The following is a 24,476-nucleotide window of genomic DNA, read 5'->3' as shown; positions in this document are numbered from 1 at the left end:
CGTCTGTGTCTCTCTGTGTGTGTGTGTGTGTGTGTGTGTGTGTGTGTGTGTGTGTGTGTGTGTGTGTGTGTGTGTACATAGCTGAACTCCATTTCGGGTACCTGGTTTGAGCCTCTTTTATGTGGTATTCATGATATGAGGCTCTGCTATCAATCCTATCTAAATGAAAGAGCAAGTTCAGATTGTCTCTGTGAATGCTGTTCCTTAGTGCATTCAGGTTATTGAAGACTGACATACAGACTATGAAACCACTTTTATATAACGCACTTAAATCTCTCTGTCTATGACTGTATTTGTGCTTCTCTGCATTTACTCAGTTCAGATTTTTCTCTTAAGCTTCGTATTTCTCTTCTGCCTGAAGGGTAAAAAGCTGCTGTGCTGCAGCAAATCTTACTGTTTCCCCCTCCTCAGCACCAGAGATGACTCAAAGGTGAAGCCCATTTCCCACTATCTAGAGTTTAAGAGTTGACAAAAAATCTAGGTTTTCTCGTGTGTATCAGGAGCCAGTGGACAGGCAAGCAGGGAGCCATGGTAAGGCTGGGAATGTGCAGAAGGCAAAAAGCAAGTCAGTTACAGTCCATAACTGCATAAGTGCGTGGACGCAAGTGACAACCCCGGGCACAACGCACATCCCCAGTGAAAACAGTCAACATACACTCTTATAGGCTAGCGGTGATGATACAGCTCTGTCCACAAGGAGGCGATATCAGGCAGGTGAAGCTCAGAGCGTTGCCGTGACAACAGTAGACCACAAATGGCGTTCGTGGAGGAATGTGTACCGCTGTACTTACTCCACAGAAAGAAGAAGAATGAAAACAATGCCAATGGGATGTGCGACCTTTGAATTAATCACAACAAAAGGGATGGAGAATTTGTCTGTCTAGTGAAACGAATGCATTCTGATGAGGAGAAATACTTTCAGTATTTCAGGATGACACCTGATAAATATTTCTCTTGCTTCATGATACAGTGCCTCTAGAGGCAAATCTAGAAATTGCAACTTGTGCTTGCGTGGCGTTATGACACACTCAAGGACGCAATGATGTGTGAAATCGATCTTGTGTAGCTTGAAGCGTGTGCGTCCGCCCTAAGGCTGAATACCACAGCACTGAGCTATGCTCTAAACAGGGCTATGTTAAAGCCACATGAGCTCCGCAGTGTTTCCTCTTTATGAGTTCTGACATTGCTGAGACAGACATTTCACACTGAGAAGGTTTACATTAACATTAAATCCAATCAGGGCTCGAGAGAGCTCGACAGAATCAGACAGCCTATAATTGGTGTGGTAAAATAATTAATGGTCTGAGATGAAGTATCAGTTGTGATGTGAGAGAATCCATATTTTCACAGTGACGTGACACTGCAATCAGAATAATCTTGCACTTTTTTAAATTTAATTTTTCTCAGTTTTTGTAGTGATTGCATGCTCCATTATACCTTCAGTATGTTAGCATTTAAACACTGATAGTAAGACTTGTCAGTGGTCTGTCAGCATGTGTCTGTTTTTCTTGGAAACCATGCAATTGACTTTCTTCCTGTTGGGAAGCAATACAGCAAAGGGAGGAAATCATAGCCAGACATGTAGTGTGTTACTGGTCAGTGGGGAGGAAAAAGCTGTGGAGCATGCAGTGCTGGTTCAAAAGCAGCACATTATGGTTGGCAGGGATACAACTCTACCCCCATGTGCTGTTTATATGAGTTAGAGTAATATACAACTACAGGTGACTCATTCAGCTTCTCTCAAGCTCTTTGTTTAAAGTCGTGTTTGTTAGCTGGAAAGCAGCAATTACATTTCCAGTCTACTCCTACAGCCAGAAAATGTTAACCTTTAATCAGACTGGAGTCTCAGTTGACCAACTGGACCATGACTAGCAGCTTTTTTTGCTCATAATGATATTGCTAATATGCTGATGTTTAGTAGGCATAATGTTTGCCATGTCTAGTCTTAGTTTAACAAGTTAGCATGGTAGAATGTTTGCTAATCTCCAGGTATTTGCTTATAAACAGAAGTGTTGGTCCTCTCAAATTTTGATGGAGCTAGATGAAAAAGGATCATGAAAGCACTCCACCTGTTCTACATCTTCTCTGCCCATCATCCAAATTTCCTTCAACAGCCACCAGTTGTAGCTCTTGGTGCTCACTGTGTGGGCAGAAAATGTTCTAGTTGTGTAGTGAAAAGTGGTTGATCTGTCATATATTTTAGAAAGTCTGTATTTGCTCAGCAGTATCAGGCGAGCCTTTCAGCTGAGCGGCACTCATGGAAAATTCTGCTGCATTTGATTGTGCTGCACTCTTAAACGGTTTACTTAATTTTTATGGGGACATAAAGTTGTGCTAATGCACCTATAAAATACTGGTCTCATCCTTTTTGTAACTGAGAAATTAGCAGGTCTTTTAACCTACTTTCTCACCCCATGTGAAAATACTGTAGTTTCGGTTTCTTGAGTCCTGTGGTATGTGGCGTATGCCTTTCTCTATCAGACGGCTGTTTGTTTTGGAACAAGAGATGATGTGAATGTGATCTGAAACCAACTACATACTCATCTTGTGCAGGAAATCATTAAGGGAGGCTTTTCACCTACAGAGGCAATGTGATCTAATGTGTGTGTGTGTGTGTGTGTGTGTGTGTGTGTGTGTGTGTGTGTGTATGTCTGAATGTGTGGGTGGGGGGGGGGGGTAACTGTTGAATCTGGAATAAATGCATCTCTGCAAACATCAACTCGTCAGAGATTTATGTAAAGTCATATTTTGTGGAGTTTAATGTCTATTCTTAAATTAAACTCATATTTCTGTGAGCTAATAAACATTTTACATACGTCAGAGAGGAATACTGTAAGCTATTAAGAGGTTTACATGTAGACAGGATATTGATATGTGTCATATCTCATGTAGCTGAAATAGATTATATGAACATTCTTGGGTTACTAGGTCAAAAGTGGAAACTGTAAATGTCAAATCCAGTCTATCACCCTCTCTTTATCTTAGTTGCATTCTCTTTCACATTTCCTTCCAATCTGCTCTCTGTCTGTGTTTCTCTCCCACCCACCCCCACACACACACACACAGACACACACATATAGCAACTGCTACCCACCACAACTCAGCTGGAGTAGCTCCAGACCTTAAGGGCTCAGGGAGAGTTTGATTTGTGTTGACTTCCTGCAGGAACTCCCCCTCTCCTCAGCCTGTGGCTCAAAGACTATCAATTAGTTTCTTATTATGATCCCTGGGAGGGCAATAAAAGTTGGAGTGAGTTCAAAGAGAGCAAAGGCACACGCTGGCGTGCGCACACGCAGACAAACCTTTTTGGCATGCTAAGAGTTACAGTTTAGACATCTTCTTTCACTGGCCTGTAGGTGGTTGTTTGCCTGCTCTTCCTATTTACATGTTCCAAACAATGCTCACCACCCACATAAATGACTCACCGAGACCTTTTTTCTGTCTGTCTTGCCAACAGTTTGCTCAGCCATCAGCAGGTGTTGGTGAGACAAAATGAATGTTTGGATGTCACCATCCCCTCCTGTTCTGTTTTTTCTGTCTCTAATAACAGCAGCATCTCCAGTCCAGCTGTTATCCATACCTCTTCTATGAAGGCAGCAACTGTCTGCTCTGTTCATGGCTGATGCTGCATGAAGCCAATTGTCACCCTGTACTGCCATCAAATTCTCCCTGACTCTTCTTCTTTTGTCACGCTTCTCCTGCTGTCCACTTCTCCAAACATCAGGGAGGCTCTGGCTCAATTCATCTCCGGCTTTCAGTCACAACAGAATGGCAGACTGGAAGGAATTCATTTTTTTATAGAACTTTGAAATCCCATTTGAAGGTTTTCTTCAAATGGGATTTCAAAGTGTTAGCCAGGACCATCCAGGATCATCATCTAGGATCATCATCTAGCTGTACTCGCTGCTGTCTAAAAACGTCAACAGTATTCAGTGCTCTGTGTAAGGCTGTTATTACATGCGTGAACTAACTGTAACCTCTCACCTCACCATGGACTCACCTCCTCTATCGAACTGTGACGTTAGCCCATAGACCTCTAGGGTTTATGGAAAACAGTACCAGTAGCCAGCAGATAAAACCATAAATATCAAATTGATGTCAATGGGAATGAGGGTTTCCTACTTCTGGAAGAGAACTCCGATGTTCTGATTTCACTTTGTCTCTCTATTTTGCATCAACACGTCTGTACTTTGGTTGTCCTTATTCCTTTTCTTATACATGTCCCTAAAGGTGGAGGCAGAGGACACTTGTCATGCACCTGATAGTCAGCATTCCCTCCTCTTTTCTGCTGTTTTTGACTGTCCTGTCTCTTGTCCAGATCACAAAGATAATATTGAGGAGGTGGACCTGTGGCAGAGGCTTGGCACTACTGCTGCCTGCTGGACTGTGCTGCTTTATTGACCTTCTATATAGATCTGTGGCAGGCCAAGTAAAACAGATAAAGTGAAAGCCGTCAGGCCAATCAGCCACCTTTACTTTGTTAATTAGGGATTAAAGCAATCTTTCTCTGTCTCTCTCACTCACACACACACTCTCCTTCACACAGTATTGAGTTCTCTTATAGATGTAGATAGTTGTTTGCCTGGTTGAGATAATGAGAACTTATTTCATTCACCTGGCAGAACAAGGCAGACAGTACACTACACATAATTGTCTGTGTTGGCACCTAATGCATATGAAGAACCTTTATACTGTGAAAGTTAGTGTGCCTGAAAGATTAGAGAACATCTCAGGTGCTATGACTGATTAATTTGTTGATGTGTAATAAAGTGAGCTTTGGAGGTGCTGATACATGGATTGTTTTAACCTGCTTTAACCTTTGGGCAGCGCCAAGCTTCCCCCTGCTTTTTGTGTTCATGCTAGGCTGAGCTAAGCAGCTAATGTAGCTACATTTTATGGACGTATACAAGAGTAGTGTCAGTCTTCTCTGGGCAAGTGTAATTCCTAAAATGTTGAACTGTTCCTTTAAAATAGGACTCTTTCTGGCAACAACTGTCTAATTAGCATAAAGACTGGGAGTAGAGGCAAAGATTTTACACATCTTTTCACTTGTTAATAAAAACATTAATGTTAATGACTGTGCTTTAGATGTGATTATGAGGTACAATGGCCCTGTAGATATTCTTCTTCTTAAGTATAGAAGCACAATGGCAAGGGATGTTACTTCTATCTTTTCAAGTCAAAGTGTTTATTTTGTCATATGCACAGTTAGGTAACGTGTTTCCCTGTACAATGAAATTCTTACTTTGCCGTCCACATGAATGCCACAAAATACAAATGAAATATCACCAGGCAGAACAAGGCAGACAGTACAGATAAATCTTTTGTGGTTCTTTCTAAACTTCTTGCAGTTCTGAGGCAGATTTGAGGAGGAAATGGTTTAAAACCAGAGAAAGCAGCAGACCAATGGAGGAGGATCTGGGGCGCTGTCTGTCTGCTGGCCCCTGTGCACTTGTTTTGCATTTTTTCTTCTCTCTGAAGCCAGTGTTATAATCTGCGTTTGTGTATTCGTCTCACACATTTTGAGATGTGAGAGCCGGATAAGGGTTTGTGTGTGCCTGAGTTGGCACATATGTGTGTCTCATGGGTGCTTTCATGGACAAGCAGATGTTCACGAGTGTGTGTGTGTCTGCATTCTTTTGAGGAACGCTACTTCCCCTGGTGCGACTTGGAGTTGAGCTAATGTGTGTTGTGTTGGAAACTCAAGCACTGTATCAACAGTAGAAAGTCAGGAGCCCAGGGTTAGTTCAGATAACTCCATTTTCCTCCATATGTATCCCTTCCAGCCACTGTTAGAGAACGAAGAGAGAGATGCAAATATTACACTTACCCACACATGCTGTAAGCACATACAGACCCAGTGCCTCTCAAGCCCCGCTAGGCATTGACATGGTGGTTTTGACAGGCTTTTAGCTGAGCAACCTCCAGGCTACAGGACTGTCTACAGCACAGGGTTATTTTCCCCTCCCACCTTCTGTCTTTTCTCATCCTCTCCCCCTTTTGTCCACCCCCATATTCTCTCTTTTATCTCACACCCTTTTCTTTTCAGTCCCCCCTTCTTTGTTATCTGTGTTTTGTCCAGTCTTGGTCTGTAGCTATTTTGGTCTTCTTTAGGTTTGCAGGTCAAACAAACAGAGTGATGGGAAGACATAGATGGTGTGAATGCTGCTTTCCACTGGCTTAGTTCATTAGCAGGCAGAGATGCCAGTAATGGCAGCTCATTATGGCAGCTCAGCCTACTTCTTGTTCATTTTCAGTTGCTCACTGCAGCTAAAATAATCATTTAAAACACAGCTGAAATGTCTGGAACTCAATGTGATGAGTTTTTGGTCAAATTTATTATCAGAAAAATCCATTAGGCAGTTAAATCAATTCAGGTTTAACAGTTTTAAAGCAAGTTCATGTAATTTTGCTGAAGACTGGATTTAATGAAAATTAGGCTACACAACAGCAAATGCTAACACATAGTGTCACAGCAGCACAAGAAGAGAAGCATCAGAGAAGTGACCAGAACCAGAGGCCAGAACCCTCTGTGCTGGCGTCTTCACTGTGTCAAGGCAGTGGCCTCATTCAAATAAATGAGACTGCTGTTTTTTTTTATGCAGAGCTAATGCGAGTGTGAAATCAGGCACCTAGTCAGCATCTTCTCCAGGTACCAGATTTTCAGTTATTTATATTAACACCAAGAAGACAAAAATAAGTCTTTGAAAGTTGTTTTGTGTGCTTATGTGCAGGTTTTTGTGTGTGATGCAGAGAGCACACATGAGTGCATGTGGTATATTTCTATGTTTGTGTATGTTTTATGTATGGCCTTCTTTCTTACTTGTATTTCTGCACACAAAAGCAACATGTCGCTTGGCGAATGTGTGTCTTTGTGTAAGTAGACTGTACTGCTCCTTGACTGTTACTCAGGAGCACTGGTGCATGTCAACCTCCTTCCTCTGCCACAATGCTCCAAAGCCTCCTCTTTCTGAAGCAGGGTCTTTTTTTAGCACACTTCCAGGTGTACAGCTTGAGCTCAGAGAACAACACTTATCAAAGCAGGACTAGTGAAAAGTTAAGCCTCATTTATGAAAAGCCACTGAAGGTGTCTAAGCATGTCTTTAATGGTTCCTATGTGATAGCTTCACTGGTAAAGTCTGTTTATATTCAAGCATAAAGAGGAGACTAAAATTAGAGCATATAATACTGTGATACACTATGCGTACTCATAGTGGCAACTGAATAAGCCTTCAGAAAGATATTTTATGGAGCCCCTCACTACAATAATCACATTATATTTAATGTGAGCTGCTATAAAAATGGTTTCCTACTTTAGATTTAATACATAATTACTGCAGGCCTTAACGCTTTTATTTTCAGGGGTTCACAAAATGTTAATATCCCATTAGCGGTCTGATTTAGTGAATGAGGACAAAGATAGTGAGGTAAAGAGGGCTTTTTGGTTTCTATGGAGGAATGAATCGGTAAACTTTTGCTGTATAATGAATGGGATTCAGAACTGTCCTCCATCATTGGAAACCTGCCAGCCCTGAATCTATTCAGCAAGTAACAGTGCAGGGTTTTTCAAATAATTGCTCTTGAGACTGGAGCAACCATGCCACAGTGTAGCAACCTTATAAAAGGTGGGACCTCTGCAAGGCTGCATCTGTCAGCTAACTGGCAACTTGTCAGGGATTCATGTCTGGTTCAGCTTGGTCTGTAATAAGCGCTGGAAGCCTGTGAATATCTCTGGATTGATAAAGAGAGCAAAGTTTATCGGGGCAGCTGTGACTGAGCACACGCATGTGTGGTGGTGATAGTCAGCTTTATCAAGTTTATATTGTGTACACTCACGAGTACACATGCTTGTTCCTGTGCGTCAATGTCACTGATATTTATCAAGGTCAAAGGTCTTTCTGATCCGTACTGATCTGGTGGTGCAGTGTGGCTTGTACAGTTAGTCCAAACACTTTGTTCAGAATGTACCTACAAGTCTGAAAAAACAGGGCCTCTGTACACAAGTGTACAGGTGATTAGTTTATGACACAGATCAGATCTTATTTAATGTTTGTTGGACCTGTTCACAAACAGAAAAGTAAAAACAAAACTGTTAAACTATGAAGCAAGGCATCTGCTCTCAACTTTTTCCCAGTCCCGGGAATCATTTTTTATTTGGCTCAGCTTAAAACAGCTATCCTGGCCCTCCCACATATCACCACATCCAAAGCTCTAAAGCAGCAGCCTGATACTTTAATACTTCAGTTTATGTGTGAATTAGACAAATGTGTGTTGTGCTAGTTTGCTGTTTGCCTGTTTGCAGTCATTTCACTAAGCTAACCAGCTGCTACCTCTAGCTTCATATCTATCTAGTTCTCAGCAAGGCAACAAATAAATAACCTTCAAATTGTTTCCTAAAGGTCTATTTTATGGGATGCTTTTAAATGTTTTTTATTTTTATTTCCATTAATGGGTTTTCTGTCCTGCTTTAAAGCACTTTAGTGCTTTTCACTAAAGTTTGATAGGCCTAATAGTAAATGCAGCAGCACGAGTCTCAGACGGAGACTGCATTGAAATTTCCTGCTGTCTCGAGTTGCAGGGGGGTTGGGGGGGGGTTTTTTTTTTTTTTTTTTTTTTACAATTTGCTACACTAAATGAGAAAACAACCACTAGAATAATCTATAATAAAGAAAGGAGAAAAATAAAATTATATTTGGCTCCCTGCTAAAGAATTCCTATCATTCATCCATTTTTTTTCATTTAATAAGTCAGGACAAAGTGTTTTCATTATAATGTTTTTGAAATCTGTGTTTAATAGGCTTTCGAGGTGTTGAAGCCTTATTGTTAATACTTCAGCTCTTTATGGATTTCATCACATCTGTTTGACATCATGTTATATATGTGTTTGTATATGTATAATCAGTGAATCAATGAATGCTTGCATTCATTTTGTCCTTTGCATAACTACTCAGGCGTGCATGTGTGTGGCCTCTATCTCATGAGTGGCTTTTGGTCGTCACCATTTGATCTGGGGTCTGCCTCTTTTTGTTCCATTGTGGTTACATCACCAATGCATGAAGACCTGTGCACTGCATGGGCCAGTAGATTGTTTTGCTGGGCTGTTGCATTAGACGTGGTTGGGGGTTGGAGGAGAAAGCAAGAAAGGTTAAGATAAAGTTGCTTTGAACAAATTCTGTCTTTGATCAGGTGGCTCAGCGGTGAAAGGCCTTTCATACAGAAGTCAGAGCCCACTGAGCGAGGAGAGATGCAAATATGTATTGTTCTGTTTCATCTCCCCTCTGTCTTTTTTTCCTCTGACAGTGTTGTTAGTTGTGTGCACTCCCTTCTGCTTTGTTATGGAGAGTGCATGGCCTTTCTTTCAAAAACTCCACATAAGCACACATATGCACACACAATGACTTAAAAGCATTACTGAACACACGTTAGAATACTGAGTGGAACTGGCAATGCTGAGCTGCAGCCGGAGCATAGCATTCTGTCTGGTCTCTGCTCATGCTCTTGTTGCTAAACTAATTTGATTCATGGATTAACTGACTAAAACATTAATCTGCAACGCTTTGGATAATAAATCCAATAAATGTGCGTTTTGGACTGCTGGCAGGACTAAACAAGAACCTGAAGGTGCTACTTTGGGCTCTGGAAATACTGATGGATTTTATTTTATTTTTTTACTTCATTTTTTTATTTTATTAGGCTCAAAAGGAAAATTGCAGTCAAATGAAAAACAGAATACACATAAAGTAGAGTACATGAAACATGAAAGACTATGAAAAGACAATAAAATATGTCCAACACACTGTATGCTGAAACCCACATAAAACAGTTGACATCTTTTATGGATTTAACCATTACTGATAAAAAAAAAAAAGAATAATAGACTACTCAGACTATGGTTGTACCTTTTCCCTGCCCAAACCAAGAATGTCTGAAACTAATGGGGTATGATTTCTCCTTCTAGTTTCTTAGCTTTCTTACATTATTGCAAGTTTAAAAAACTATTTCCTAAGAAGTCAAATGATTTCTTCCAGTACAGGTTCATTAAATCCCAGGTTTATCAGCACAACAACTTCTGAGCTGATCAGAAACTAAAATCGGTAGAGTTACATACACACACAAACACAAAAGGATGATATATTATGGTTTTTTTTGTGTTCCTAAAGCAGGTCTATCAGCATAGAAGGGGCAGTAGAGCTCACCACAGATTGTTGAAGGAGTTCACTAGATGTTGCCATGGATGCTTTTATAGTTAGTCCAGTCACACACATTCAGCGTCACAACTAACTAGATACATGTAACATACACACACTGGTCTAACAGCTGTCACATCCAGATGTCCAACATACATCTGGCTCTGCAAGCCACACATGAGCGAAAATTTGTGTTTCCTCATCTTATTTCTCATTAAAATCTCTACTTGCACACCATGTGACAAGGTGCTTTTTAAACAACCAGCACTGTTAAACTAGGGTCTTTTCAGCCAATCACTCCATTAAGCCAGAACACAAACATTCCCTCTAGTCAGCCCAGTTGTCTAGGCGATGATGCCGTGGGGCGGGCTACATCTTGTGACTGGACAGTCTCATGTGCTACTGCACTTCATTTGAGTCATAAAACAACTTTAACCACACTAGTATCTTGGCTCTAGGATTGTTGATCTGTCAGTTGGGCCAACACTTCGGTCCAGCCTGAAATGTCTTAACTACTGGATGGACTGACACTGAATTTGGTCCAAATATTCTTGTTCCCCGGAAGATTAAGTGTATTGATTTTGGCGATCCTCTATATTTTCCTCTAACATGACCGTATGAGGTTGACATTTGTTGTGCTGGAATAAGAACATCTTAACATCAGCATGTTGGTATTGTCACTGTGTGCATGTTAGCATGCTAAAGTTAGCAGTAAGCTCATAGCACTGTTGTGCCTAAGTACAGCCTCACATCTGCTAGCATGACTATAGCCTCTTAGTTTTGTCATGTTACTCAGAGCTCAGTTTAAAAACACATTGATTTTTTCATAGTAGCCATCTCTTAGGCAGACAATCAGCTGAACATTGGCACCGTGCACTAATTCCTGTCATAGCTGATACCAAGAGAGAGATTGCTTTCAGACTGTTTTGATTGCACTTATCTGCTTTGAAATGTACAAATGGTACAAGCTTTGATTTGCTACACAAGAGGATTTTATGTTTTCCAATTAAGGAAATAATCAGCAGCTGAAGTGTTGGTGTCAAAGCAGAGAGGTTGTGATTAATGATTTAAAGGCTAGAATAAAATCCATTAGACTTTCCTGCTCATATTTCGCTGTCAGTGGTAGGGCATTAAAACAGTGAATGCGTGCTGTGTGGAAACAGTCTTTGTTGCTGTAATGTGGTGCAGTATGAAAACATTCACATGCATAACTAGTCTTCAACACCTTACTCTGTTGTTGTTTTGCAGGTAGCAGAAGTAGCCAAGACTTCCTCTCAGACTGATGACCTGTATCTGGATGACACAGGCTCAGGAGGTTACTACCCTGAAGATGATGATGACTTTAACTCAGGGTCTGGCTCAGGTAAGACATGCTTACTCACACACACAAGTTGTGTTTCCTTGTGGGGACTTTACACTGACTTACATTCATTTCCTGTAGACCTATCCTAACCTTAACCATAACCACTACTTACCTAACATCTAACCCTGACCCTAACCTTAAACCATGTTGACACCCTAAAATTCAGTGATTTCCTTGTGGGGACTAGCCTCTGGTGCCCTCACATGGTCCCAACACTTTGGTAAAGACACACACACAGTTGGAAGCTTGGCACACAAGAGGTGTGATGACATTAATTTTCAAGTCTGCTGCAGGTAGGTTTTATGAGCATGAAGTTTTTCCTTCCCCAGCAGACTAAAGTTTTGCCTTCATGTCTTCCCTCCTCTCACTTTATCTTTCTCTTTTGTCTTCCTTTCTTTGTCTGCTCTCTTTCACTACCTCTCTCTAGCTCTCACTCGATTTGAATTGAGATTGTCTTGTCACCCTCACTGCTGTGGGCAAGTGTGCAAGTTTTACATGCTTTTTTTTTTGTCTCCTCTGCTCTACTTGCTTTAAGCACCTTTACACTCATTCCTTGTGGAAAGTAACTCTTCTGTCTGAGAGCAACTGCACGGGAAGATCAAGTGCAGTAAAGTGCGACAGAACAGTGATCAATATCCCTTCCAATACCGTTTATATATGTATCCTATTACTCTGTTCTGCTACTCTCTCTTCTGTAGGAGACTCAAACTGTAACTGATATATTAAAATCATCATGTGCATGTTTTAATATAAAACTAGTGATAACATGTATGCACATATTATGAATTAGCACATACACACATCATCATGTTTATATTTTTCTACTTTATTTTTACAAGCTGTGATGCTAACTGCCTGTTTACCCATCACCCTCTTTGTCCCAGGTGGAGGTGAAGTGGTGGAGGAAACAGTGACTGTCAGTACAGTTTATATTGAGCCCAATGCAGCACAGCCTACCAGGGACTCCACCAAAGACTTCACCCCCAGGGTGGATACAGCCACAGTCAGAGAAAAGGCCAAGGCTAGTGTACCAAGGAAACCATTCAGAACAACAGAGGTAAGAAAAAGTACTATGATATACTGTAGATGGGACTCTAGACAAGAGCTGATTTGTCCTTTTAACCAACTGAGGTGGCTAAAGTTTGAACAAAACTGAGCAAGATGAGAAAGTAAATTTATTTAAATCAAAGGTTTGTTCACTTCCTTGCCAAGTGATATATACAATGACAATTAATGAATTATATGCTCAGACATTTTCTGCATTTCAAGGTCAAGGTCAAAGTGTTTATTTGTCATATGCACAGTTAGGAAACGTGTTTCTCTATACAATGAAATTCTTACTTTGCCGTCCACATGAATGCCACAAAATACAAGTGAAATATAAAGTAGATAAATAAGTAACACAAGGTCTAGGCACTTTAAGCAGCAAATGCAGCAATATAATAAGAATATATAACAATATAATAAGAGAATGTATGCTGCATGGGAGCAGCATGTGCAGCAGTCAACAGTCAATGTGCAATTATGCATGTGCAAACTGAGAATGTAAACAGTACAGGTCGTCAGTACATGACGTATTTCCTGGTAATAAACTCCTGTCAGCTGTTTAGGAGTCTGATTGCAGAAGGAAAGAGAGTTTTTCAGTCTGGAGGTCCTGCATTTCACACTTCACTTCACATTTCTTCTAGTGTCAAACCTTAATTGTATGACATTTTTCAGCTTAGCATCATCTATGACAACAGTGGCTTATTTGTAACTATCCCGATTCAACAGAGTGACACAGTACACAGTACTATGTACTAGTACACAGTACTATGTTTTTATCTGACCCAGTATGTCATTAAATCCCCTGTAATAACCAGGAGCTGTTGGGTTGCTTTCAGGATGATAATCAAATGCTCACATCAATTCTCAGTGTTTTCACTCCAGTGTAAATTATGGAGGATTACATCTCTCTTAGACACAATTACATATTCTGGAACCATCCTAGATCTCACTTCTGCATTGCACTATTAATGTACTGCTTTGGATGCAACATCTGTTTGGGATTATTTGTCAAGGTCTTAATCCCCTAAACCAAGCCTACCTGGCACTATTCCATTTTTTCCCTTTCCCCTCTGTCACTGCTCCCTTGGACAAATGCACTGGCTCACTTCCATTTTGGTCCTTTGCACCCTTCTCTAGTGTCCCTCGGAAGAAGCAAGGCATGCTTGGACCCAGATACATTCCAGATACTTGTGCTTCCTTTCCTAGACTCCCAGTAAATCCTTGGGGTCACTGGCTATATTTCTGTTGTCTGCTTTACTATGTCCTTGTACTAATCTTTATGGGTAATCTGGACTTGTTCCATTTTCTTCTCTGGCCAGCCCCCTATAGTTTTACTGCCATTCCATTTTGGTCCTCATTCTCCTTTCACTAGACCTTCTTGCTACAATAGGCGGGCCAGTGAAATCTCCCCTTTCCTCCTAAAAATAAGAATTAAATATTTTTTTATTAAACACACTTATTTGCTTTCTTGCTGAAAGTTAGATGAGAAGATTGATACCTGTTGCAAGCCACAGCCAGCAGCCAGTTGGTTTAACTCAGAGAATAGAAATGGAGAAACAGCTAGTCTGGCTCTGTCCAGAAGTAACAAAATCCATATAATCGCTTCCCCGAAGATCACTGAGTCTTGTTGCTACCATGAGGTTGTCAGGCAACCTGCAGCAGGAGGAAGTCTGTGTACCCGATCAATAAAAGGTTTAGCACATAATCTAAAACATCTAGAGAGAAACAGGTGAGCTGTTTTCCCATTTCCAGTTTTTATGCTAAGCTATGCTAACTGGTGGCTGGCTGTAATGACATATTTAACAGACAGGTATTAGAGTGGTACCGATCTTCTCATCTACCTCTCAGCAAGCATAAACCTAAGCAAATTTTCCTAAATGTCACACTATTTATTTAACATTAATTGTCATGATTATACCAGGCAGGAATTTAGATATTATTCAAGAACCCCCAAATGAACCCAAGTGACACATAAGGCCATATTTTGAGGATCCATGGCGTTTGATCAAGATGTACTGGTGCAATCGGCGTTTGGGGGTAATTTGACAATGAGCAGCAAAAGCAAGTAGCAAAAGGGGCTGTACTGGAAACACCCCAGTTTCATCCAGACACACCTGCTGGCACAAAGTCAACAGACTGCTGCTTGGTAAAAAGGCAACATGATGAGCTAGTCATGAAAACAGTAACTGCGTGGGTAGGAAATTAGGAAACAGACACACCACCCGCCCCGCACACCCTGCATCTGTTGCAAAATAGGGCCCATACAATTAATATTTAAAGGAAAGAATATGAAAATCAGTTGTCAAAGCACCCTTAATCTTTCCTCATCTGTCTCCTTCTCCCTCTCTGGCCTTTTTGATCCCTAACCAGGCACCCGTGCCAGTTACAGAGGACATGCAGAGGAACCATATGACTAGTACGACTAGTGTCCCCGGCTCACCACAGGAGGCTGTTGAGGTCCGCACTGAAAACCTCTTCCAGAGGACAGAGGTGTTAGCAGGTATGTGTCAGCCACAACAGACATCAAGCCACATCTCAATAATTACTTAAATGCAAAGTGAAACATGCTTGAAGTATTAACATGACTGCAGTTTGTGTTCAAAGTCAGGTATTTCTTTATATGTAGACATGTCACAGCGGCTTTTCCACCAAAGACAACACTCAGATGTTGTATACTTTCTGTGAAGTGGAGATGAGAGGAAACTGGGCCCAGCTCTTTTTAGTCATTATTGTATGAATCAAAAAAAGAAGATAAAATTTAAAAACTCAAACTAATTTGCTTCATGTTTAACATGAGAACGACATTTTCTCATCTCATCTTCCCAAAGGTCTGATCTATTCCTTTAATATTTCAACCAGTTTGATTATCTACCACATTTTGTGACACATTTTGGGAGTGTTTATTTAGTTTGCCGTCCATTGTTTCTCTCTCTGTTTCTAATAAAACGTCAGCATACTTCTGGTGAACCACTAAGTCCCGGAAATATAGGTAATATTTTTCCAGTTATCTTTTTCTTAAAAGAATTTATTTTTAATCAAGTTCATGTTCTACTCTGCAGAATTTGCAGCATTGTGGGTGTTTCAAGTGTTGTTTGTTTTGAAAACATAAAAGAAAGTGGAAAGGAAATGATCTTACTCTAAATCACCGTGCGCTCTGATGCTGTCTTCTTCTCTGCTTCTCTGAGGCAAACACTGATTGGCACCTCACTTTTACTTCATCATCAACAAGGACAAATCAGGGCAGACTCACCTCACATCTCTGTCCTCATTTCATGTTATCCATATTGTTCTTGGATTTGTGAGAGAAAAAATATTATTGCTAGTATAAAACCTCTAGGTGAGACCCTGAAAGTTGAAATACAAATATATATATAAAAACCATGGTCACAACTGTCCTCCAGTCTCTTCTTTATTGTGTTCCCTTTACCCTTCGCTTATATTATCACCATTACTCTTCATCTCCAGTATGACATCTATAAAAATAATAATCTGATTTTCATGTATTCAGTTTGCATTACATTACTGCTGGGTGTGTGCTAGGATATTTCTCCATAGGGCCAGTCAACATGTGGAAGCCTACAGTGGAGCAGAGCACAAGGGCGAACCTTGAACAGACATTTAACACTTTAACAAACATTACACAGACATAACCTGGAGGGAGAGTAAAGCTAGTAAATAATCTGTGGTTGCTGAAAAAGGCTGCTTTTCTTCTGTAGCAGGTGAAACCTTTGCTGCTGTGGGTATGAGTGTGACCTTAAGCTCAATTAGTGTGGAAGCTGCTGTAGATGTTGTTTCTATCTTGATAGATGTAGGTTCCATCTTTGCTTTTTGTGACGGAACTGTTGGTACGGCTATGATTGGAGCAGGTGTGGACTGTGATTTTGTGGCAGTAGGAGCGGGCTCTGCTTTTTTGATTGCAGGTTTGGGTTCTGCCTTCTTGGTTGCAGGTGTGGACTTAATCTCTGGCTTGGCAGATACAGACAAAGGCTGAGGCATTTTTCCTGAGTCTCCCAGTTGTCCCAACAAAGCCCATTGAGTTTGGCAGTTTAGACACAGTATCTGTAGGAATAATCTGACTATTCAGAGCATTCATGCGACCTTTTGAGTTGTCCTTCTGATGTTCCTCAAACATCTGAGTTGCAGTGATAGTGGCATTACTCATTCGGCAGAACTTTTAGTACACTGGAATTGTTTGCACTTTATTTTAAAATTGCTTCTATGATTACAGAAACACAACATATGATTAGGACACACTCAAGACCAAGGTTGACATTAGAACACCTTACAGACCCCTTTATTCTGGCACAGTAATGTCTCTAATTAAAAGTCAAATACAAACCAGGACCCTGAGGACATTACTGAGCTGAATGACGGAGGCCTTTCTGTATCAAAAACTCTTATTTTTTTGTGCAGGAAGAAGGTGTAACAAAAAAAATAAGAGTTTTTGATACAGAAAGGCCTCCGTCATTCAGCTCAGTAATGTCCTCAGGGTCCTGGTTTGTATTGACTTTTAATTAGAGACATTGCTGTGCCAGAATAAAGGTTTTTTGTACATTTTTGTACATTGTACAAAGATGCCCGATGTTGTTTTCTTCCAGCTGTGACACTTTTATTGTTACGATGAGATTTATCATCCAGTTAACAAAAAAGAAGATGCTTCAGCTCGAGCCATGCACTCGTAGTTGTTTGTTTGTGCACACCGGATTTATTTGACTGTTGAGCCAGTGGAGCCTATGCCATCACATTCTTCCTCTTAAGCCTCAGTTGGCAGTCACTGATTGCAATATAAACCATGCTGAAACAACTACGGAACACAATCATGGACTGGAGCCTTAATATCCCCTTAGTGGAACACTAACTTTTCAAATCACCAATACATTAAAAGAGGTGAAACGAGACACAGAAATGTATTGTCTCCTGAGACACAGAGGTTTTCTCATGGACATTAGGTAATGTTACTGCATTGTTTCAACATTCGGCTGTGATGGTCGCAGCATAGTTTCACCACATTTAAGCGCTCAGTTTTGATAAATTGTTGTGGAATAGCATTGAAATTTGGACACAAATAGTAGAAATGTTTGCTGCTGTAATGTTACCTATTTAGGACAAATTGAAGTCCTCATGATTTCACCTTTTGAGCATTGATTGTGATCCCCCCCTTTCTGTCTCTGCCTCTCTCAGCTGTTATTGCAGGTGGTGTGATCGGCTTCCTGTTTGCTATCTTCCTCATCCTCCTCCTGGTCTACCGCATGAGGAAGAAGGATGAGGGCAGCTATGACCTGGGAGAGAGGAAACCCTCCAGTGCAGCCTATCAGAAGGCCCCAACCAAGGAGTTTTATGCATAAAACCCCACCCTCCCATCACTAGATCAACAAAAACTTGTTCAACACAAGAAACAACAACAAAATGTTTTCAAGTTAATTAAGGAAAAATTGCATAAAGGAAAGCTTTTGCAAAGAGTATTGTAATTAAGACCTTTTCCTTCTTCTTTTTTTTAAATGAAAACCAAGTATTTCTCATTTTATGGCAAACTCTCAAGTGCATTATTTTGTGTATTATTTGAAACGGTGAAAAAATTTAAACAGGATCTGTAAAGGCGAGGAAACCGATCGCACCTGTCTTCTGTTAAAGGAGCTGTTTTTAGTCGCTGACTACTTTTAACTGTAGCAGTATGTTATTTTTAAAGAAAAAGTGGATATAATTGAATATAATTATTCTGTATCAATGCTACTTTCTTTTCTTTTTTTCTTTTTATTTTGTCCTAGCATGTCTGATGTTGATCTCTAAAGGTGTATTACATTAATTTATCTTTTCTCTGATGTTAAAAAACATGCCTTCGTAGTTTTGAAGAAGCTCTTCGGTCATATTAATGCAGCTAACGGTCAATGTAAATGTTCTTCCTTCAGGTTACAATGTTTATTATATGCGCTCACAACAGTTTTTTTTAGTCAAACATGAGCATTTCATTATGTCTTGTTTACTTGTCTTCTCGTTGTAGCTTTTTTTTCTCTTTCCAACAGGGTTTTATTTTCACTCATGAATTTGTCTGTAAAAGATAAAAAAAAGTGTGTCAGGGCTCAAGAAAATTCACAAATCTCACTTCTGTTTCGTGTCTTGCTGACTTTTCTATTTAAATACATTTGCAATCACATTGTACATTCACCATGTTTGTACCCAACACTTTCCAACTGCTGTCATGCAGCTTTGCATGCATGTGAAGTTTTGTCTTTGGGGCTTGTGGTGTTTTTGACCCAGAGCCACCTCCATCCCCAGTGTGTCCCTCAAACTTACTGACTGCACCCAAACTTTGCTAACATGTCTTTCCCCACTTCCACCCTCTTTCAGTGTTAACCCTAACCAATTTCACTCCCACCTTCTTTTTAATCAGATCAGAGCATGGCCAGTTGAGCTGTCAATCCCCCCCCTTAAACCCTCTGTTTTTCTCCCTCAGCTGCATGGAGCCACTCGGGTAGCTTGGCGTTGATGCAGGCCCCAGGATCTGCCCATTGAAGGCCTGCTACTGCTTGGACACAAACAAACCAGGCCAGGGTTCAGTCTCCACATGCAGAGCAGAGTAAATAACACCAGAACCTCCCTCTAGAGACCTACTTTCTCAGAAGGGCTGAGAAATACGGCTGCACAGACAATATAAGACTGAAGTGATATTTCTGAATAGTTTCTGATACTCATGTCGAGAACTAGTCATGGTTTTAGTGGCTAATGCCAGCAGTTCAAAAAAGCTTCTGTTGAAAGGTGAGGTTGTTAACAAAGCTGACAACCTATATAGGGTACACAAATGAGTTAAACTGAAATCAAGACCATAAAATATCAGTAGCTCCATCCAAGGAGAACTAAAATTACAGTCAGATGGCAACAAGTCTCCTCTTTTAATGTCTACATTTACTTACTCTGAAGAGAAGTTGCCTTTTCCAGCTATAATGTGAAGTGGATACAGAAGAGGTTATCCTGTCATCTGATGTCATAACACAACCCATGTGCAGCCGTTTATTCCTCTACCTCCTCATCCCTCATGCTCTCTCTGGCTCTTTCAGTCTCTCTGTCATCCTTTACTTATCCACTCCCATCTTCTTTTCCTCATCTGTCTTGTCATAGTACCTAAGGTACCGAACTATACTGAAAAACCCAAAGACTCACAGTATTTCTACTCCCACTATTTTCTCCCCTCCACATGGCCACATCATGTTGTTTCCTCTTTTTCTTTTTCACTCTTTAATTCTTTCTCTTTTAGAGACCTGACCTCTGAGTCCAATTGCTAATAGTATATATGAAAAGATATATAAACAAATATATATAAATGTATATTCACAAATGTTTTAAACCTTCAAAGTGCCTACCATTTGGAAATGTACTTGCTCGAGGTGAGCATGTAGCGGGTGTGTACACAAAGGAGGGGTGTAAACGACTTGACTGGCATTCTGTGAGCATGGATAACTTTTTTTTTAGTCTTACAAAAGCTGACAGTATTGTACCTATAAGTTGAAACAACACTACTGAATAAACATTGTGGCCTAATACCGCTTGTGCCATCTTGTTTTAAAATCACACTTTTTTTTTTCCTCGACGCATTCAACAGATCAGTGTAGCACCTTTAATGTGATATGTTTATATGTTTTGTATTTTTTAACACCTTTTGAGCAATGATTTCTTCTACAGTCTACTATTGAGTGATTTTGTCTAAAATGTTGAGAGCAGACTCCTTGGTTTACACCTCTAACTTTGAAAAATGTCTCCAACAAAGTGTTCATTTGACTAATTATTCAAAGGTAAAACTATCTTCCAACAGTTTACCCTAAAGTTGCTGTTAAAAAAGGGGGTACATCTGTGTCTATAAATAGAACAAACATTTAAAATGTAGGGCTGCCTTTAACATTCTACAGCACATTTCACTCTCAGTGTGCAGGAGAGTAATCTTCATGTGGTCTTGTGCTCCACTATATCATTTTATTGCACTAATCTGACCCTGTTACAGAGGGAGATTCGAGTAACGGGGGGGATTAATCTCGCACAGGATTGCACATCTTGAGTGATGCCAGGAGTGAAATAGGAAGCTAGTGATGCTGACTCTCAAGGCAGGCTTACTCTTATTAATTGGTATATTTATTCAGTTACAACATGAAACACATCAGGGTTTATGCGCTGATGAAGTTAAAGTGATTACCTCATTAAAAGGTCAAATTAAGATCATAGCAATAATTCAGCGTTTTGGGAAATGTGATTAATTGTTGCTAGGAGTCGGAAGTAAAGAGGGGATGTGAACATGCATCAGTGTACAACCCAAAAGTGTGTGGGTCTGCATGTGTGGGTTATTGTGTCAAACTGACCGTGTCCATGGGCAAAAATATTGTCTCTTGTGTCTAGCTTGAGGAGAGGCAGATCGCTGGGGAAAGAATAAAGCTACAACTAGTTCTTGATGTTGTTTTAAGTGAATATTCTTCTTTCTACTCTTTTCTAAGGAATCGGGTCACTGTGTTCTAATACGGTATGTGATATTTACCCAGAGGCAGTTTGTACAGGACATCCCAAAAGGACAGGCTCTATTTAGAGGGGTGGTGAAGCAGAGAGCCAATGGGAGAACTCTTATATTTTTTTTCTTCTTCATTGAAGCTGTTTCAGTATTTCCCAGTCTCACTGTTCCTCTCTGTGCATCTATGTTGCATGTGTTTGCCCTTTTAGTCTCCAGTTTGTGTCAAAGTGCAGCCAAGATTTACACATCCTGTGTTTTGTTTGGAGTAATGTAAGGGGCCAGTATGTGTTTATCTCAGAGGAGAGAACATAATCCCACTTAGTAAAACATAGGTGGATAGATGTTTAAAACCCTCTCTTCTTTATTTTGCCATCTTTTTTATGTTCTGTCTGTCCTTTATGAAAACTTGTTCTTTCGCTTTGTAGCTTCAGAGCTAATTCGATGCTGTAGGCCATCAACTGGTAGTCAGTCTGTCCTTTATGAAAACTTGTTCTTTATCTTTGTAGCTTCAGAGCTAATTCAGTGCTGTAGGCCATCAACTGGTAGTCGGCGTTAAACCATGCAGAAGCGTCAAGGAAATGGTGACCAAGGTAAACAGGCTGTCAGGCCTCATAAGAGCTAATGACTGGAGACTAAGCCTGGGCCTGACTAGGGTGGACACGTAGCACCTCACTGACCCAAACACACAGCACCGCACTACGCCAGTCCAAGCCCAGCAAATACAGCTGTGATAATTATAGAATGATGTTCAAGTCTTAGTCCAAGCTCCTACCACATGTCTATATTATTGCCTGGTATTGGGCATAGCTATCATTGCCATAAGCCCCAGAGTCAACTCTACCAGATGTCGCCACTGCTGCATGGTTTACAGCTCTAAACCAAAACTGGCTCTTACATCAATGCAAAATTACATGTGGCTGCAAAACCCAGGATACCTAGTTGAAGTGTATTTCTTTTTAAGTTTCACTTTATTATCACTTGCAAGTATGAAGCAATGAGTAAGAGACTATACTTCCTACGGGTGCTCAGGATGAACAACATCTCCCAGAGACTGCTGGTGTCCTTCTATTGGTGCCCCCAAGTTTAGTTGAGGTGGAACTGTCATTAGTCTTGCAGGTACTTGTTCATAAAGTATTGGACCCATTGGTAGCACTGGAACTAGAATTACTACTTGTATGCCTCTGCCAATCAGTCAAATTCATGGGAATGGGACAGAGGTGAGGTCACTGAACTTGACCGATGACCAAAATCTAATCAGTTCACAGCAAAGAGTGGTAAAAAATGAGCTATGTGGAAAAAATCACCATCAGACAAAATACACGAGTCTCTGTCTCTGCTGAAAAGGTGCTTGGCACTGGCGATCACCATCTCTGTTGTACTTCAACCAATCTTTCTCTTGTTACATGCTCTTTATTGGATTTAAGGTTTAATTGGTCAAAAAGGACATAACAAGTCTTGTATTTTCCCTCACCTTTCCTAAAAGCAAAGCAGTACCACAGCTGGTGAAACTTGCGCTTGAGAGGGAGGTGAACTGAGCTGATTACTTCTTAGAGTCAGAGGTTTTAGTGCTCAAAAATGCTTAGGAGATAAATCATGTCTGAATGGAGTGAAGCAACTGCTAAAATGCAGTTAATCTCTACCACTTTTGTATGGCCTTAATCTCCATTTCCTTCACTCCACTTTTTGAAACCTCTGAATCATGTATGAAGCAGGTAAATTGAGTCTTGAGGCTTCAAAGCTTAATTATGCTTTTTACAGTACATTAGGCAGCGAAGTATAAACTAAGTATTACACAACAATTTTGCTTAGTTTGGATGATCCAGTGGGGAATCTGAACAATTTTAATTCCTTGACTGAAAGTACAAACGGAACTGAACTGTGTTAGGAGTGAGATGGCTGGCTGCTATTGTGAGTAAGCCATCACTGCTGCATAAGGAACAACTCATTTGGGATGGAGCAACAGTGTAATGACTACAATGAGCACATTCTGATCATGAGAAAAGAGGTTTTCCAGATCTGCGTTAACAAAACAAAAGCTATCTTGGTGCATAAATGTAGATATGGTAATGATGGTTCTGTGACAGTCCAGGCTTTTTGTCTGTTACACTGTTATTAGAAAAAAAAAAGAGGACAGACATTTAGCAATGACATGTCTCTCCCTTGCTTTGTAATAGAAAATGGACATTTAATTGTCCTTTCAAAAACCAGAATTACAGTGTCTTGATTCAGTCTCATCCAGCTTTTGGTCCACTTTCATGTAGGTCAGTGTAATTTTACAGCTGGATTAAGCAAATAAAGTTGGCTCCATGTCTTCTTTTTGTATAACAACTTGTTAGAGCTTATTTGTTAAGATTTAAACTAAACTCGCCCACATCACAGTCAATTAAATAGCATAATTGCACTGATTAATTTTAATTACCTCATATTTTATTGACTCAAGGTACTAAAACACACTTTTGATAAGGACTAATGAGATAATTAAGAATCATTTATCAAGATAAACTTTATAATTTTACATCTCATGAGCACAGAAAGCACCGCTTGGTACCGACTCAACTCAACTCGCCTTATTTGCGTTTCCATCAGTCAAATGTTGGGGGGGGTACTGCTTTTGGTATCACCTCCGTAGAGGTTCCAAGCAAGCAGAGGCGACACCAAATGGTGCCATGTAAACAGCATATCTTCGATGTCCTCTGTTGCTGTTTCGGTTGCTGACGACGTCATGGAAGTGTAATGCGGTGTCACTATGACGACCAGCTACACTGAGAGGGGGCCCATCTGCAGTGGAAAACCAAGCACCAGCTACCAAGTGTGAGTCGAGTCCAGCTGAAGTGATGGAAAGGGGGCTTTTGTGGACACATAGTAGAATGTTTTGCCCGAAAGGAATGACCACTCCCTGATAAACTATGCTCTACTTGGTTATTCAAACGATGCAGAACTATCAGTTTCAACTATGTTCTGAAGGAATAGGAGCCAAAAAAAAATCTAAACATTCTGCTCTCTAAATTCCAGCTGTCCTAGTTTTTCTGACATGATTTAGTGTCTCTGGCCTGATTCAGTTGTGACTATAAGGGTACAATGTTGAATGCTGGAAAGCTCCCAGTAAACACTCAGCCGTTGTCCCATTTAAAGTGCCATAAATCTGCAGATAATACAAATGATGACATACAGTATTGAATCTCTAATTATCTTGAATCTCTTGGCAAGACTACTAAGTTTACAGCCATTCTTGCAGTTCATTGTATTCACCATCTTAGTTTAGCATTTTCAAACTAGCACAAAGTACAGTTGAGTCTGATGGAAATGTTGTTAGTTCTTTAGGTATTTGGTCATAAACCAAAGTACTGCACAGTCATTTTAGGCCTGATGATGATGCTACTGTAGGGGAAATGTT

The 24,476-nt window shown here is 40.3% G+C and overlaps 1 protein-coding gene across 1 annotated transcript in view; it reads left to right on the top strand.

The window, feature by feature from the left end:
• The window catches only part of sdc2 (syndecan 2), a 37,632-nt gene extending 18,817 nt beyond the window's left edge, over positions 1–18,815 (top strand). Inside the window, exons 2-5 of the mRNA XM_020597692.1 lie at positions 11,436–11,550; positions 12,435–12,607; positions 14,968–15,097; positions 17,779–18,815. Of these exons, the coding sequence (XP_020453348.1) occupies positions 11,436–11,550; positions 12,435–12,607; positions 14,968–15,097; positions 17,779–17,942 (582 nt within the window). The 3' untranslated portion in view covers positions 17,943–18,815. The remainder of the gene's footprint in view (positions 1–11,435; positions 11,551–12,434; positions 12,608–14,967; positions 15,098–17,778) is intronic.
• Positions 18,816–24,476: the final 5,661 nt, after the last annotated feature.

Source organism: Monopterus albus, unplaced genomic scaffold (assembly GCF_001952655.1).
Source record: "Monopterus albus unplaced genomic scaffold, M_albus_1.0 scaffold34.1, whole genome shotgun sequence".
NCBI classification, from domain to species: Eukaryota; Metazoa; Chordata; class Actinopteri; order Synbranchiformes; family Synbranchidae; genus Monopterus; species Monopterus albus.
Note: the sequence above shows the minus strand (reverse complement) of the source record. Positions and strands in the feature narration are given on the sequence as shown.